Source organism: Rhinolophus ferrumequinum, chromosome 12, assembly GCF_004115265.2.
Source record: "Rhinolophus ferrumequinum isolate MPI-CBG mRhiFer1 chromosome 12, mRhiFer1_v1.p, whole genome shotgun sequence".
Classification (NCBI taxonomy): domain Eukaryota; kingdom Metazoa; phylum Chordata; class Mammalia; order Chiroptera; family Rhinolophidae; genus Rhinolophus; species Rhinolophus ferrumequinum.
Genome location: NC_046295.1, coordinates 47851618 through 47867165, shown reverse-complemented (window position 1 = coordinate 47867165; position 15548 = coordinate 47851618). Strand labels below are relative to the sequence as shown.

Here is a 15548-nt window from a genome sequence, read left to right as displayed (position 1 = left end):
ATTTCACTTGACTCATGGCATGAGCTTCATCTTCTAGATGCCCAAAAATTATCAACTCAGCATCTGACTAGTAAAGCAATAACCTCAGAGCAGGCCCATTTTGTTCAAACCGTGGCACAGATAGACATGTAGCTAAAAATAGAAAAATAAGCTATTCTAAATAAGAATGTGAGTCTCTGAAACAAATTTTTGAAAACTATTTAATTTATGTTTAAAAATAAGGGAGTTTAAAAATACTGCCTGAAGTATGTTTCCATTTACTGGCTCTCTGACAAGGTTAAACAAAATCTCTCTTACAATTCATTAAGGATAAAACCTTAGGCTGCGTGTGGAAAATGTAGGTGCCTTAGCAGTAATCACCCCAAATTATCCAAATAAAATACTGTTTCAGTCTTACTTCCAGAGTCTCTATATGACATACAATCTTCTCGGAAACAAAATGTCTGCCTTTAACGCTCCTCCATCACTGCGCTACAGAGAGTATGATGTCACAGATCATTCTGTCAGTCATTTTCCTAACAAAAAGCTGCGCTGGGGAGGGCCTCCTATTATTGCTCCTAGGGTTCCCAAAGCTTTTTCTGAGCTTCCAGAAGGACCTGGACATATCCTTTCCCTGAGGAGCCCATGAAATGAAATAAACTGAACTCTGAAAGCGAGAAAGTGATAGTGCTAGAATCTATTTCTCTCCAGTAAAATCTATGCTTGGGGACATTCACTCCATTACCTCTAAGGAAAGGAAGCACTTGATCAAAATGAGGAAAGCAAAATGCCATGGTAGGTAGCCAACATGCAGAGAGCAGAAGCACGGTCCGGACCTGGTTGCCAGCTGAACATCGAGAGCCAGAAAGGTCTGAGGAGCAATGGGTGAGTTTGGTTTACAGTGCTTCTCCCACATCTTGTCAAATTCAGAAAGAGACCAGGTAGCCCATGTTTATCCCGTGGAACAGTGATTCTCCAAGACTGCTTGGGCAATAGCCGCACCAGCATCCCTTGAAAACTGTTATAAATGCCCATTTTCAGGCCCACCACAGACCTATTAAATCAGAAACTCTCAGGGTGGCCCAGAAATCTCTTTTCACAAGCCCTACAGGTGTTTCTGAGGCAAAGACCAGTTTGCGAATCACCAGCATAGGATTAATTAAAATCACTGCGGTACAGTTCCTCTCCCAAGACTAAATTATAATTGGAGAATGAGGGATCTTTCCTCCTCCAAAAGAAATGTCAAGGACCAGCAGGCCAAGGGGAAGTCAGGAGGGGGTTTGGAGGGCTTTAAGCCCCAGTTTACCACGATGCCTCCCCGTTCACTTTGGGTTTAGGAATTTTGGTCATGGGCACCAACAGATGTCACAAATAGATCCGATCCACCCCAGAGCCCAGTGTATGCTGGACAGCTTCCTGTTAAGCATCCCCTTCCAAGTAAACAAGCAACATTAATAGTAGTTGTAATAAATCATACAGATCAAGAAAACCCGTCAGACTTCCTCTCCAATGCAACTAAGATACCACTAAACCTTCTTCACAGCTTTCCCAAGCTATTTGTAAGAGACCACACAAAATTAAAAAACAACATGTTAGTTAATATATAAGTTTAAACTTCAGGGCAAATGCTCTTAAACAACTGAAATTCTTGGCTCTTTACATACCAAGAATATTTAAATAAGTTTTCCCACTAAAATTAATTTTCAACTTTCAATCCTCTGAAAGAGATGAATGACCTATTCTTGGACATCATAGTCCCTCATTTTTAATCAATCCCTCAGAATTTTTCCACTTAAAAAAAAAAAGTCACTCATTCACAAATTTCTTATTTTGCTTCCCAACGCTGTTCAAATGTCGAAAGATAAGGAGCTGAAAAAGCAGTAGCAATACCAAAAGCACACCATGGGAGAGCTAAAAGTCACATGAACAGCAGAAGGGATCTTTCTGCACAAGATACACGGGTGCGTAACTAGCCTCCTGCTGAGCCTCACCTGCCTTTCTGAAGCAAAAGGAAGACTCGGGCATTATATGCCTATATCATTATTAGTCCCTGGGACACTCAAGAAATCAGTTCTGTTTCTTCTGGAACAGCTCCCCTCATTGGAAAGTGGGTAGTGCTGAGTAATCAACATTATTTTGCTCTGTCTTAGTTTGTGGTATAATACCCTTGTTGCTATTTTTTCAGCTTTAAAACCTAGTCATCGTAAATCTAGCTACTTCCTTCTTTAGTGGTAATTAGCATTAGTCATAAGTCAAAAATGATTCCATATAAGAAGTAAAATAAACACAACCCTTCTTACCTTTCATGCCAAACTTGGAGTGTCTTGCCAACTTCAATAGAAACAGCATTACCAGCAGGAAAAATCCCACTACAGATGCAATTACCACCACAGCATATACCTAGAAAAAGGAAGGAAAAGCAGTTATAGCTTTGCTAAGTAGTTCCCTACCGTGTTTCCCCGAAAATAAGACCTACCCGGAAAATAAGCCTGTCATGCAGGGTCTCAGCTCCTGCTCCCCGCACAAGAATTCAGGACATGGTGAGGCCGAAAAGGAACAACAACGGAGCCATAGATAGGGGAATCATACCACTATATTCTCTCTGGTGGCTGGGTTGGAGACACAGGAAGCAGGAGCCACAATCTGCCATCCGCTTCCCTGCCAACCAACCAACCAACTAACCCCCTAGCATAGCCACAGCAGTTGTATTAGTGGCTAATGGCTAACTGGTAACAACTGATGGCCACCCAGCCACAACGGATGGCCATCTGATTACAGTTGATGGCCATCTAATAACCGAGCCAGCACCTTTCCACGTGAGGCCGAGAGCCTGGAAACTGCTCTCTGGGACTCTGTCCCCACAAAGCCCTAGCATGATTTTTCAGGAGGGCATCCCCTGAACATAAGCCCTAATGCATCTTTTGGAGCAAAAATTAATATAAGACCAAGTCTTATTTTCGGGGAAACACGGTATATCTAGATGTGATGATGATGATGACAGTTAATATTTATGGAATGCTTACTGCCTGCACGTCTAAGAACTTTATGCACATCAATTCACTTAATCCTCAACAATCCTATGATGAAGTATGTAGGTCCTATTATTATCCTATTTTACAAATGAAAAAACATAAGTTAAAGTTATAAAACTGGGTATCTAGTTGATATTATATAGAGACAGAGATATATGTAATAGATACATGCATAGATATACGAGTATGTAATATATCCATGTAGAAAAGACATTAGCTATATGTATATTTCTATCTGTCTCTTCCCATCTACTTACCTATCTATCTATCTGCCTACCTGGAGAAGAAAAGAGAGAAAAACATGCATGACAAAATACGAATAATATTTGAAGTTGGTGAAAGATATAATGGGATTCATTTTACTATTTTCTCTACTGTTGTACATGTTTGAAAAATGTCCAGAATAAAAATATATTTTTAAGAAAATAAAACAGGCTGCCTGCTGGCCACCCTAGCTAAAGCCATGTGATGATCTTCAGGAAAAACATACTTTAGAGAGGGAACACCAGATGTTAAGGCTATGCAACAAGAGTAACCATGGAGTATGCATGAAAAAAAGATAGGTGGGGTTGGGTGAGGGTGGCCGGTTAGCTCAGTTGGTTAGAGCGCAGTACTGGTAGCACCAGGATTGCCTGTTCAATCACCCCATGGGCCACTGTGAGTTGTACCCTCCTTAAAAAAAAAAGAAAAAAAAATGATAGGTGGTAAGCAGTAAGGAGATACAGGACATGAAGTCAGAAACAGAGACAGCCAGGATATGTGGGGCCGTTTTAGCCACCATGAAGAGTTGGGCTTTTACAGTAAGAGTTTTATTGCAATGTATTGGGAAGACTCTGAGAAGATAATAAAATAGTGATCTGATTGTGCTTTAAAAGAGTTGCTCAGGCTGCTTTGTGAAGAAAGGCCAGAAGATAAGAGTAGGAGAGGGGGACAGGGGAGAAGGCTGTGGCAGTAATCCACGAATGAACAATTATGACGACCTCTCTCTGTAAAGAGCCAGATAGCAAATAATTCCAGCTTTGCAGACCATACAATCTTTGCTGCAATTACTCTACCTGCCATTGTAGCACAAAAGTAGCCACAGACCATACGTAAATGGACATGACTACATTCCGATAAAACCTTATTTATAGACACTGACATTAGAATTTCATAAAATTTTTCTTGTGTCACAAATCACTCTTTTGTTCTAATTTTTCAAACCATTTAAAAATGTAAAAAAGAAAAACAAACAGACAAACAAAAAAACTCAACTATTCTTAGCCTGCAGACTTCACATAAGCAGGTTATAAGCCAGACCTGGCCCATGGGCCTTAGTTCGCCAATTCCTGGTTTAGCCTTTAGCTGTGGCAGTGGAGGTGGAGAGATATGGATGGGTTTGGTATTGATAAGGAGGCAGAGCTCACAGGACGTGCCACTGGGCATGCAAGACAAGTGAGGAAAAGAAAAAAATGGAGGATACCTGCTGGGTCTTAACCTGAGCGGCTGACAGCCCACCCTGCTGCAGAACCCTGGAGCCATGTGACCCTGAGGCTTTCACAAGCCCCTTTCAAAGTCTCCTCACTGCGCAATAAATCTAAGCCCCTGGCACTATGTTTCAAAACCTCATGACCTGGCACAACCAACTTCTCCAACCTTGCCTCCAACCGCCACCCTTCACATACCTGACCTTCCAATCAAGGCTGTTTTCCAGTTTGCAAGCTCTTGCTCACACACCCAAAATGCCTTCCCTTCTGTCCCAGGCATCCTGCACAGACCATGGAAAATGCCACCTGTCCCACAAAGGCTCCTCTGGCTCTCACAGCAGGAACAGACCACCTACCCCTCTATTTCTATATATCCCCTTACTCTGTATTTTAGATGTATTTTGGTAGTGCTTTTAGATAGTATTCACATCTCAGGCCTCTGACTGAACCATAAGCTCTAAAAAGAAAGGACCTGAGTTTCATTCATATTTTTATATTCTCTCACATTATAGTTTTACATTTGGTGGGCAACGAAATTTTTATTAGAATATTTAAGGAAACAGGTATAAAGGTGTGCAAAACAGGAATAATTATACATGTGTCTGAAAGAGAAGGCTGCTTTCTTGCTCTTCTAGTAAATAACCTTTAAAGAGACTGTCGTGCGGGGGACCCCGCTCGCTATGCCATTTGTCGTGCAAGGTGGCCTGCGGGGTCCCAGCTCCCACTCCCCACATAAGAACGTAGGATATGGCTAGGCCAAAAAGGAACACCCATGGAGCCATACCTAGGGGAGTCATACCACTATAGTCTCACTGGAGGCTGGATCCACACGACCTGCAACCTGCTGTCCGCTTCTCTGCCTGCCAACCAACCGACTGACCAACCAATGCAGCCACGGCAGTTATATCAGTGGCTAATTAGCTAACTGGTTACAGCTGACGGCCAACTAGCCACACTGACGGCCATCCACCACCAAGCCAGCACCTCTCCACGTGGGGCCGAGAGCCTGGAAACTGCTCTCTGGGACTCTGTCCCCACAGGGACAGGTATTTAAAACAGGAACCACTAGCAATAAGTCAGAGGCGATAGCACTACCTTTACCTCTTCTCTTAAACCTTTCTTTTAATTCCTCCAAACTTCAAGGTCCAATGTGCATCCTGAACATCTGAACAATATAAATGTCTTGTTGAAAGACTTCTGCTGAAGCAGCTCCATTTCCTCCAACATTTAAATGTTGAAAATGCTCAGAACCAACCTCAGAAACAACTCTTTATCCCACTCACCGAGAGATGTTCCCGACCAGTTTTATCAGCAACATCTGTGGAAGGGATTTCGTTACTCCTGTTCGTGGTGTCACCAATATCATTCGCTGCAGTTCCATAATCTAACATGAGAGAAAGGGGAAAGAGAAGGAACCATGAGGTTGTCATAAGGCTGCCAACAAACTTGAGGCCACAGAACAAAGCCAGACCAATCACAAGATTCCAAACCACTGACGGCCTGCTTGGGGCGGAACAGGACCCAGCTGTTGGGTTAAATCCATTGTAATATTGGGACTGCACAATGCTAAAATTGTACTCAGCCCAGATCTTTCCATCATTGTTTTGTTGGCCAAATTCTAAATCCGGTTTAGGGTTTTTCTTTGCACATAAGGATATATCCCTTTTTTTGGTGATTTAATATAAATACGAAAGAGAACCGATCATCTAAGCATCACAGATTTATAGACCTAAAAGGGTTGTCGGAGATCAAGTTTAACCACCAGTTTTACAAAAGAAGAATGTCAGCTGAGGAGAGTTAATTGACTAGTCTAAGGTCAACTGGCAAGAAGGTGGCAGAGCCGAAACATGAACCAGACTGGAAGTCAGCAGCACTGATCCCAGGGCAGATGCATCTTATTTGGGTAAGAGGCAGACCTTCGAGATGGAATGTAGAATCAGCACTGATAGGAAACTTGGGTCCACATATGAATTTTTTTGAAGAGTTCTGAATCACCAATATTTCAGTTGCAGCATAAACAGACAGGGAATTGTGCCAATACAATATTTAGAATTATGAGGATATGTTCCTCATATCGCCATGTCTCAAATATAGTTGCCATCTTCTGAATCAATTTTAGTCTACATGGATCAGGATGAAAATTAATGACTGATTTTTTTTTTCTAGGCAAAGTTTTCATAGTAATATTACATATAAAAGTTATAGAAAATTTGTCAAGCTTATTGCAGACAATGTTGTATATAAATGTTTTGTATTTTTATTCTAAATGGATATGGTGCCTTCAATTTGCATCCTGAACAAACAACCTCATTAAGTCAGACCCAGCTAAACTTCCCTCGGTAGAATTATCATGCAAGCCTTGTTGTAACCAATTTAAATTATATTTTTATTAGCAGAGTGCTCCTTTGAATGTGAATGAAAAGTAATAGGAAAAGCATCTATTTTCTGTTTGCTGTTTTATTATTAATTCCAAAACTACATTCTCACAATTTCCATTTTGAATATATCAAAACTTAATTTCAATCAAACACTAAGAGATATTATTTACTTGCTTATTTTTCCCTCTTCATATCATATCTAGCCACTCATGCAAAATTAAATCATTAAAGTAGCTATAGCTTAATACCATAACATTTTGTCCCAAAGACCCAAAGTGGAATCTGAGGTCAAAGGAAAGATGACATTAAGTCTTGAAGTTACTTGGAAAGACATCCAAAACATAATTTTAAAATGTAAAATCACAATTCAAATATATTTCTCTGTGATACAATTTAAGATACTCTTCCTTTAAACCATATCAAGAGAAAAAACCCAAAAGTACCCAAATCACATGCACAAAATCATCCAAACCACAGCTTGAAGGAAATATAGATTAACATATATAAAGCAGTTAAAGACAATATAATTCCCCAGGTAAAATTAGCTCAAGTTAAATATACATACATATAATAAGCATATAAACACAGAATCATTTTATAGACAAGTAAATTGTTAATGTGTATATACAAACATAAAATTAAAGAATAGAATGCTTTATAAAATAAATCATAAATACAAGATGTTTAATCCATCTAACTTTTAATGATTCTTAGATTTCCGGCCACGTCTTGAAATTTAGCCTGCCACTTCCCCAAACAGAGGCCTCCTGGTCATGAAATTGGTTTGAAAATCTGTTCAAGATTTTCACACCTACCAAAACAAACCTGGCATTCAGTAGAAATAGCAAAATATAGATGAGATATTCATTTAAAAGCTAACATAGTGGCTTTTGGGTTTTCCCCTTCTACTTTCTTAAGAGAACCCCATTTTATTCAAGGGGTTCAAGTACATCCTCCAAGAAAGCTGATCTAAACTCCAGGGGACATTCTAGTTAGTCAGGGGTTAATCCATCCCCTCATCATAATGGAGGCAACAATGCGTCATGATCCTACTGGGTCTTGAATCAGATACCGGGAGGGCTAGGTGGAGGTTACTGGGAAAGTTCTTTTTCCTCTAGAACCCTTTCAGAAACTCTTCCCTTTCCCCCATCAACATGAACAACAATAGCCCCCTCTGATGGTCTCATCTAATAGCCATAAGAGAAGCCAGCACAATGGGCAGGAGAACGTAGAGATGAACAAAACTTGGGCCCCTGATGCCATGGACCAGCAGCTGGTTTAACCCACCCTAAAACACGCGCTCCCTACCTTTGAGGTTCCTATCTGTGAGCCAAAGTTCCTTATTATACAAGAAACATAATTTTGAATTGGGTTTACTGTCATAACTAGAAACTGATACACCTCCCTTTTCTTGGTAGCCATGGCTTTTAAACAGGTAATTAGTTCCCAATTATGGAAACAAATTGTCTGTTACAGCAGAATGGATTTATTACTTCCAAGAACCGAGCATGAGAGAGAAAATGCTATTTACAGGCACTATAAATATCAAGGGAAAATGGCCATCAATATGAATGATTTTTGAAATACTATTTTGGCCTATGTAATGCTTGAAGTGTATATTTAACTGAGCTTACAAGTGTTCTTTTACTTGATTTATTTCATTTAAGACAAACATTTTGAAAAAATACAAAATAAAGACAACATGATAGCTACCTTCATAAATTACCTCAGGATAATTTGGGTCTGCACCTAAAAAGCAAAACAAAGCAAAAATTTGTTAAGTATGCATTCAGAGTTTTAAAAAAATACTAACTTACACCCACTAAAATGAGCTAAATATACACTGAAGTTTTAATAACTGAATAGATTGTTTTATAGAACAGGTAAATAAAACCTGAAATTCTCAGCTTGCTTCATGTTAACTTTGTTCCCCTCCCTAGTCCCACAACCTCCATCCCTCTAAAAAATAAAAGAATAAAGCAAATCATAATGATGACCATTTCATTTTTGTTTGTTTGGGCTTTTATTTTTTTTACTGTTTCTATTATACAGTTGGCCTTTTTATTTGCAATTTTTGCATTTGTAGCCCAGAGACAAATCATTTCTGTATGACTTTTGTTATTCTCTGATGATTTGGGTGTTACTTTCAAACTACATTTTGGCAGGTCCATTTGCATTTATTAACCAGCCATTTATTAATTGTGCTTTATAGCAACACCTAAAGCACAATTTTGTTCTCTACTTGGTCTTCGGGGAGGTTGCCAAGGCTGAAAAAAACCTTTTTTTCTCTCTTTTTACCCTAACAAAACACAGAAAAATAAGTGTACATTCTCTATTGAAATTGTTTATGTATAAGAGATTATAAATTAATATGTCTGAGAAATGCAAAAACTATACCCACTTAATTTTTTTGGATGACTGTATTCACCAAGATGATCAGAATATTCTGTTGTAAAATATTCCCATGAGAATTTGCAAAAACATTTTTAAATAATTTTAAAAGTCACCGTCAACAAGAATTGGTGACAAAAATATTTCCTACTTGTTCTCCATTTAGAACTAACTGGGTCTCTATATGAAAACTTACTCGAAAATAAAATTAAACTTTGATATAACATTGAAGTGATTACAAAATGAATTTCCAAACCTACTTCCTATGCTTTTAGTCTTCCATGTAAAAAAGTAAAACTTTTTTTCACACTTACTTTGTGAAAAAGTAAAACTTGTAAACCATAAAGGTTACTCAGTTCTCGTTTCACTTCTGAATCTTTAGCAGGAAAACATTATATAAAATAGAGTGAAACTTGAACCAATTTTCTGTCATGTATTCCTTTGTGAATAATTAAGGTTAGTCGAAATGAACAAACAAATAAAAGTAGCCCCAATCTTCAAATTAGAATTTTAACACAGTTCAACTAGAAGTACATCTATATTAACAGGAGCAAAATTAAGTAGATGATTGTGCACTTCAGTTTAGGGATGCTGCATACTGCTGTGCAGTCCATTCTTTGTACAACTCTAAGGGGGCACCATTCAGACTGTAGTCTATGGAAAAGGCACCACCTGAAATTGTGCAGTGCACAACCTGTGCAGCCACATGTGATGGCCCTGTGTCTCTTCACGTAGTCATCGATTCTAGTAAATTTCTATTACATTTTGAGCTTTATTATCCCAAACCTCATTTCAGAGTAGTTTTGAGTTACCATATGTCAATATGTATTGTCAGAATTATTTGTAACTAATGTGACATTCCAGAGAAGGGCCTTGAAGTCTGCTCTGCAGTTTGAGAAGTAATACAGTGAATAAAGCAGCAGAAAATCCCAGTGGCAGCACTGGTGATATCATTTGCAGGGCACCCACCTATCTGCTGAACTCCTGTCCCTTGGAAATTACCTGGACCCAATGGGGTCCCCTCACTGTGAGGATTTCCTACCCCTACTGAAACAAAGATTCTATAACCACAAGTGAGCAAGTCATTGTTTGAACTGCTCAGTAATCCATTACTTTAAAAGAGCTCACTCTGGTCCCTTTCTCATTGTGTCCTCAACACACAGTCTAAATCTGCAAGGCCACCCGCCCACCAGAGTCCACTCTTCACTTCTAGACCTCAATCCAACTCCCCAGGACCCAGAATTACCTCCCCACAGGCCCTAAACACACTTCCTAGGACTGGCTACCCTTTCCACTCCGTCTGTCAGCCACATGGCCACACCACCAGTATGAGCAAGGGAGGGGTGAGGACTGAGCCAGGGCCGATGGGTTAGGGTGTCCACATGCACACTCATTACCTCTCATATACCTCTCGCTGCATAGTCGGAGGCACAGGGCAGAGGCCATGGACAGGGACCTGCTGTACCAAAACCATTATGTTCCATCCTGGCACTCTAAGAGTCTGAGAAGTCAATCTTCAAACCCAGCCTTCCAGGTCATTATAAACATATTTAGTGGAGGGTAGCACCTATTTTATTCAACAAGGCGTTAACCTGATTTATGTTTTTTAAATATTTGCATATAAGTATGAAGACTTTCATTCGTACTAGGGTGACCCACCACCCCAGATTGCCTGAGAATGAGGGGATCCCTGAGACATTGAACTTGAAGTTTGAAAACTGGGATAGCCCCAGGCAAATCTGTGCATTTTGTCCAGGCATGAGGGCTTTCCCTGGGCGTTGGCATTTTAGTGCTAATACTGAGACTAGTTGGTCCTCCTGATTTGTTCTCATGCCCTCTAAGACCCCCAGTCACCACCTACTTTTACGCATACAATTACATAGGAAAGTAAAAGGACTCTGAGGACCTGGAGCCAGATTGATCGAAGCCACACATTGAAAGAGTCTCAGTGAAAATGACTGACAGGTGCAAGCAACCTCATCACAGAAAGGGAAAATCCAAACACATTCCTCACACAAAAGCCTCCAGGAAGATCCAAAACATCAAATCAATTAAATGTAGCAAATGTCAGGTATAGAAAAATGGAATCTGGGGTGGAATCAAAAGTGAATAGGTTAGTGCATAATTTGTAAAACAGGTTATTTTCCAGACTTATGATTCATGTCAGAGCATGTCTTTTCTATCAAGTTTACTAGCAAAACCATTAGGTCACATCTAAAGTTTCTGAAAAGCACTGTATTTTCCTACCTTCATTTTCCCAGATGTATGAGATGTACTGTCACTTTATTTTCATTGTCAGGAATAGCCAAATTTAGTGCAAGATTATGAAACTTGCAGAAAGACAATGTGGTAGGAACAATGAATGATGGTATTTTTCCCCCGCCTTCACGTACTGTACTGTGTCTGATAAGGGCCTACTCGCCACAATAAAGCAATGCCCCTTCATGTACAAAGGTTTGGGAAGCCTGACACGTGGATGGGTATGCAGACCTAGAGTTTATAAAAAACAAGGGTCACATTACCCCCGCTGACCCCAGCTCATCAAGTTCTTTGTAACAATTTCTCAGTCAAGCGAAACTCCCATGATGATTACACTCCAACAGGGAGGTAGTCATTAACCTCATTTTAAATGCAGACACAGGAAAAAGTGACCACTTCATTTTCAGACTTTTAGCAATAGTCAAATTTTGAAAATATCCTGCCATTTTTAAGTCTAATTGGTTCCTTTTATTTTGTTTAAATGTGTTCATTATATATTGTTATATGCTAACCGTAGAAACCGCTGTTGGAGATACTCAGGACAAAATGGTGACTGAGGAAAGGCAACTTCTAGCTCAGAGGGAAAAAGCCAACAGAAAGAGAAGGTTATGCTTCCTTGAATACTATCCTAGTAGCTCTCATCAGGTAAGAAATCTCAAATCCAGGCAGTAGGAGGTGGCATCAAGCCCGAAAGCTTCCTGTCAGGACTCTCCGGAATGGAATAAGGGAGCTCCATTTACCCACTGGCATTCGGAACAAGCCGCAGACCGTCTTCTCCCACCACAGCTCACTCAAACGCCAAAGCTACAAGTCCTCACCAACCCAAAGAAGATGTGTGCCAAGCAGGAACATCTGCTTGTCTGATGCTCAAGTTCTATTTTCGGAAGTTTGTGGAGCATCTCCAGGTGCTATGCTGACAGCACTTTGCTCTTGACCTAAGGCATGTTATCTGGATCTATGGGAAAAGGACTGTCAAGGCCTGAGCTCAGTCTGAAGCTCTCCCCGTGAAGTGAACAATGGCGATTGTATTACAGCCACACATACACTCCTGACAAAGCTCTGCATTGAACAAGCCATGTCTGCATCTCCATGAGAGGATCCATAGGGCATTTAGGCTTCTAAACATGGATGATAAAATCACTTTTATCCCCCAACAATACCAAAGCAAATCACTTCACCATCCTCTTAATTCCATGTTAAATGACTTAAACGAGGGCTTTTTTTTTTTTCACTTCCATTTTCTCATCTCAGTTATGGCTCATGAGTAAATCTTTATGACTTTTTATCTGTAAGGCTCTACAGTTAAAGGAAAAGCACATTTGTAAGATTTAAAAAAAAAAAAAAAATTGTGAGGGGATAGGTAGCCTGACAGTAGGGTTCACTTTCCATTCTGCTGCAAAGATAAAAATAAAGATGGAGGCCAGAAGACACAGCTGTTTCCCTCCTTTAAGCTTTTAGTCTCTAATACCCCCCCCAAAAAAAAACTGTTCTTTCAATTCTATTTTCAGACTCTCTTCAGTGTGATCTTGAAAAATATTTCAAAGAATTCCATATGATAAAGCCATAGCAAAAGGTTTGTTCTTTTCAAATAAACTGTCCTTTGTCAACACCGTTTTCTAACTCATGGTAGTCCATCTTTTGATTTCCAGATCCTTCTCTTCCCTTTCTGAACAGCAGACTGAACTCAGGGCCTGAAAACATTGGGGGTTCAGATGTCGGGGTTTCATTTCTGGCTGAACCACTAATGTGCTATTCAGCATGGGGAGTCTCTTCACTTTTTCTGTAACAAAGGAATCTTCCATAGGACAGGAGAGAATAATAGCATTGGTTTGGCAACTCCTCAGGAGCTTCAGGAAGCATAATTAATTAACATTAGTACTCTTGAGACATAAAGAGCTATTTAAGTATAAATCTTAATTATCATGATTATTATGAGTCTATGGCCCAACAAGACTCTTCATGGTTATTTAAGGGAGAGAAGTAGGTAGAACTTTCTTTCTTTTCACTACCAACCAGAGCAAGAAATGGGTCCTGACAAATGGCTTAAGGAGCAAGTAGTTGGGGTGGGGGCTGGGGGGTGGAGAGCTCTATTTTCTCAATGTGTAACATTTGGAGGAATTTCCTTTCTCTACATTCGTTGGCCTACATACACCAAATCTAAATCTCCCAGGTTGAGGGCATTTTTAAGTGCTGCAGGGAACTCCAGTTCATCCAGACGTCATGAATCTTTTGATAAAACGGCACGAAAGAGAAGCTGTGGGGAAAACTCTTCCAGTATTTATAGTTTGCTCCTGACGCAAATTCTGCATAGGAGACAACTGCTCCCGAATTAGGAAGCATAACTCACTAACTCCCACTGCTTATGTGAATGAGCATTCTTGAGCTGTGACATTCTTCCTGAATGAGTGGGCTATAGAGACACTCTTTATGTACTGCCTAGAGAAAGGGAAGCTTTAAACCATGGGTATTTTATCATGTAGTGCTCTGGCTAGCTTTGTTCCAAGCCTAACAGATTAGTCACTCGGATAATGATTTCCATAGGAAAACCTACTCTTAAACAATCTACGTGTCACGTTCATGGAAATATCTGCCCATGAAAATTCTGGAAATGTATGCTCTCTTATTAGAAGATACTAATAAAGGCTCCAGGTTCTTTCCTCATGGCACTCACAAGCAATCTCTCTGCCATTAATTTCTGCTTAAAATTCTGCTTCAGAATTCAGAACTCGGCCTCCACACACACACTTCTGTGTTCAGGAGGAGGATTTTTCTATATGTAGGATTGAATTCCAATGACAGCCACATAGCAGATCAATTTCACCTCAGACAAGTCTTATTTTTGGCCTGTAAGCTAAATAGGATACAGCAGAATCTGAGGAGAATTCTCAGATAACCACGCTTTCTATGTGTTTGCCTGCACTGCTGCCTCCTTAAGCCACCTACTGAATGTGTCCTTTTGCCAAACCCAAATAGAGTGCCTCTCAGTGCACCAACTATTCTATATTTTTATCATCAATACTACTGATATCTTTGAGGAGTCACTGTGGTCATCTTGATGGGTGTCTGACCAGTTCTTCCAGTGGTTTCCTGTAGGTTCTGCAGGGCAGAGCTCCCTCACTACTCGAGGTGTGGTCCAGGACCTGCAGCGTCGGCATCATCTGGGAGCTAATTAGACATGCACAGTCTTAGGCCCTTCGCTAGACCCATGGAATCAGAATCTGCATTTAATAGGCTCCCCAAGAGATCTGCGTGCTCATTAAACGTTAAACAGCTGTAGTTTATAACTCTATGAGAAATCTAACAAAAGGTGAAAGGCCCCAATGGACATAAAGGATGGCAATTTTATAATGAAACATAAAGCAAACCTAAAAATAGCTACCGTGTTTCCCCGAAAATAAGACCTACCCAAACAATCAGCTCTCAGGTGTCCTTTGGAGCAAAAATTAATATAAGATCAGGTCTTACATTATAGTAAAATAAGACCGGGTCTTATATTAATTTTTGCTCCAAAAGACGCATTAGAGCTGATTGTCTAGCTAGGTCTTATTTTCGGGGAAACACGGTTGTTACCCAAATATTGAGGGCAGTGGGTACTCTCTGGCAGTGGCTGCATGAAATATTAGGCGTAAGGGCAAGAGATGTGTTTTTGTCCCCGGTGGCATACCTCTGGTCCGTTCTAAATGGGGAGGGGAGGGAGAAAGAGCACAGACACCAGAGTGGGCGTGCAGCTCCCCACAATCTCTAGGAGCCAAACCTTGACTTAGTTTTCTCCTGATAGTGCCCGGTCTAGAAAGTTCAGGTAGTCAGGTGGCAGAGTCCTGAGGTTCTCTGGACTGTTGGCAAGCCCCAACTTCTAGATCAGGGACGAGAAGGCCAGTGCTCTGCGAAAAGCAGTTCTGGGCAGAAAGTGTGCCCCTAATGGCTACAGAGCACAGACACAAAGGGAGGTAGGAATGGGTTCCCTCATTGTTATCCTCTCAGTGCTTACCTCCCCAGAGGACAACACAGCAGAATTCACAAAAGAAATGGCTGAGCACTGCATC

The 15548-nt window shown here is 40.4% G+C and overlaps 1 protein-coding gene across 10 annotated transcripts in view; it reads right to left on the bottom strand.

The window, feature by feature from the left end:
- NTRK2 (neurotrophic receptor tyrosine kinase 2) overlaps positions 1-15548 on the bottom strand; it is a 322840-nt gene that overhangs the window by 248093 nt on the left and 59199 nt on the right. For all 10 annotated transcript variants that reach the window (XR_004424692.1, XM_033123465.1, XM_033123461.1 and 7 more), the window contains 3 exons: positions 8569-8604; positions 5761-5861; positions 2280-2379 (listed from right to left, as the gene is read on the bottom strand). Coding sequence is in view for 9 of the 10 variants with exons in the window: in XM_033123465.1 (XP_032979356.1) it covers positions 2280-2379; positions 5761-5861; positions 8569-8604 (237 nt within the window). In the remaining variant the exon portion in view is untranslated. The remainder of the gene's footprint in view (positions 1-2279; positions 2380-5760; positions 5862-8568; positions 8605-15548) is intronic.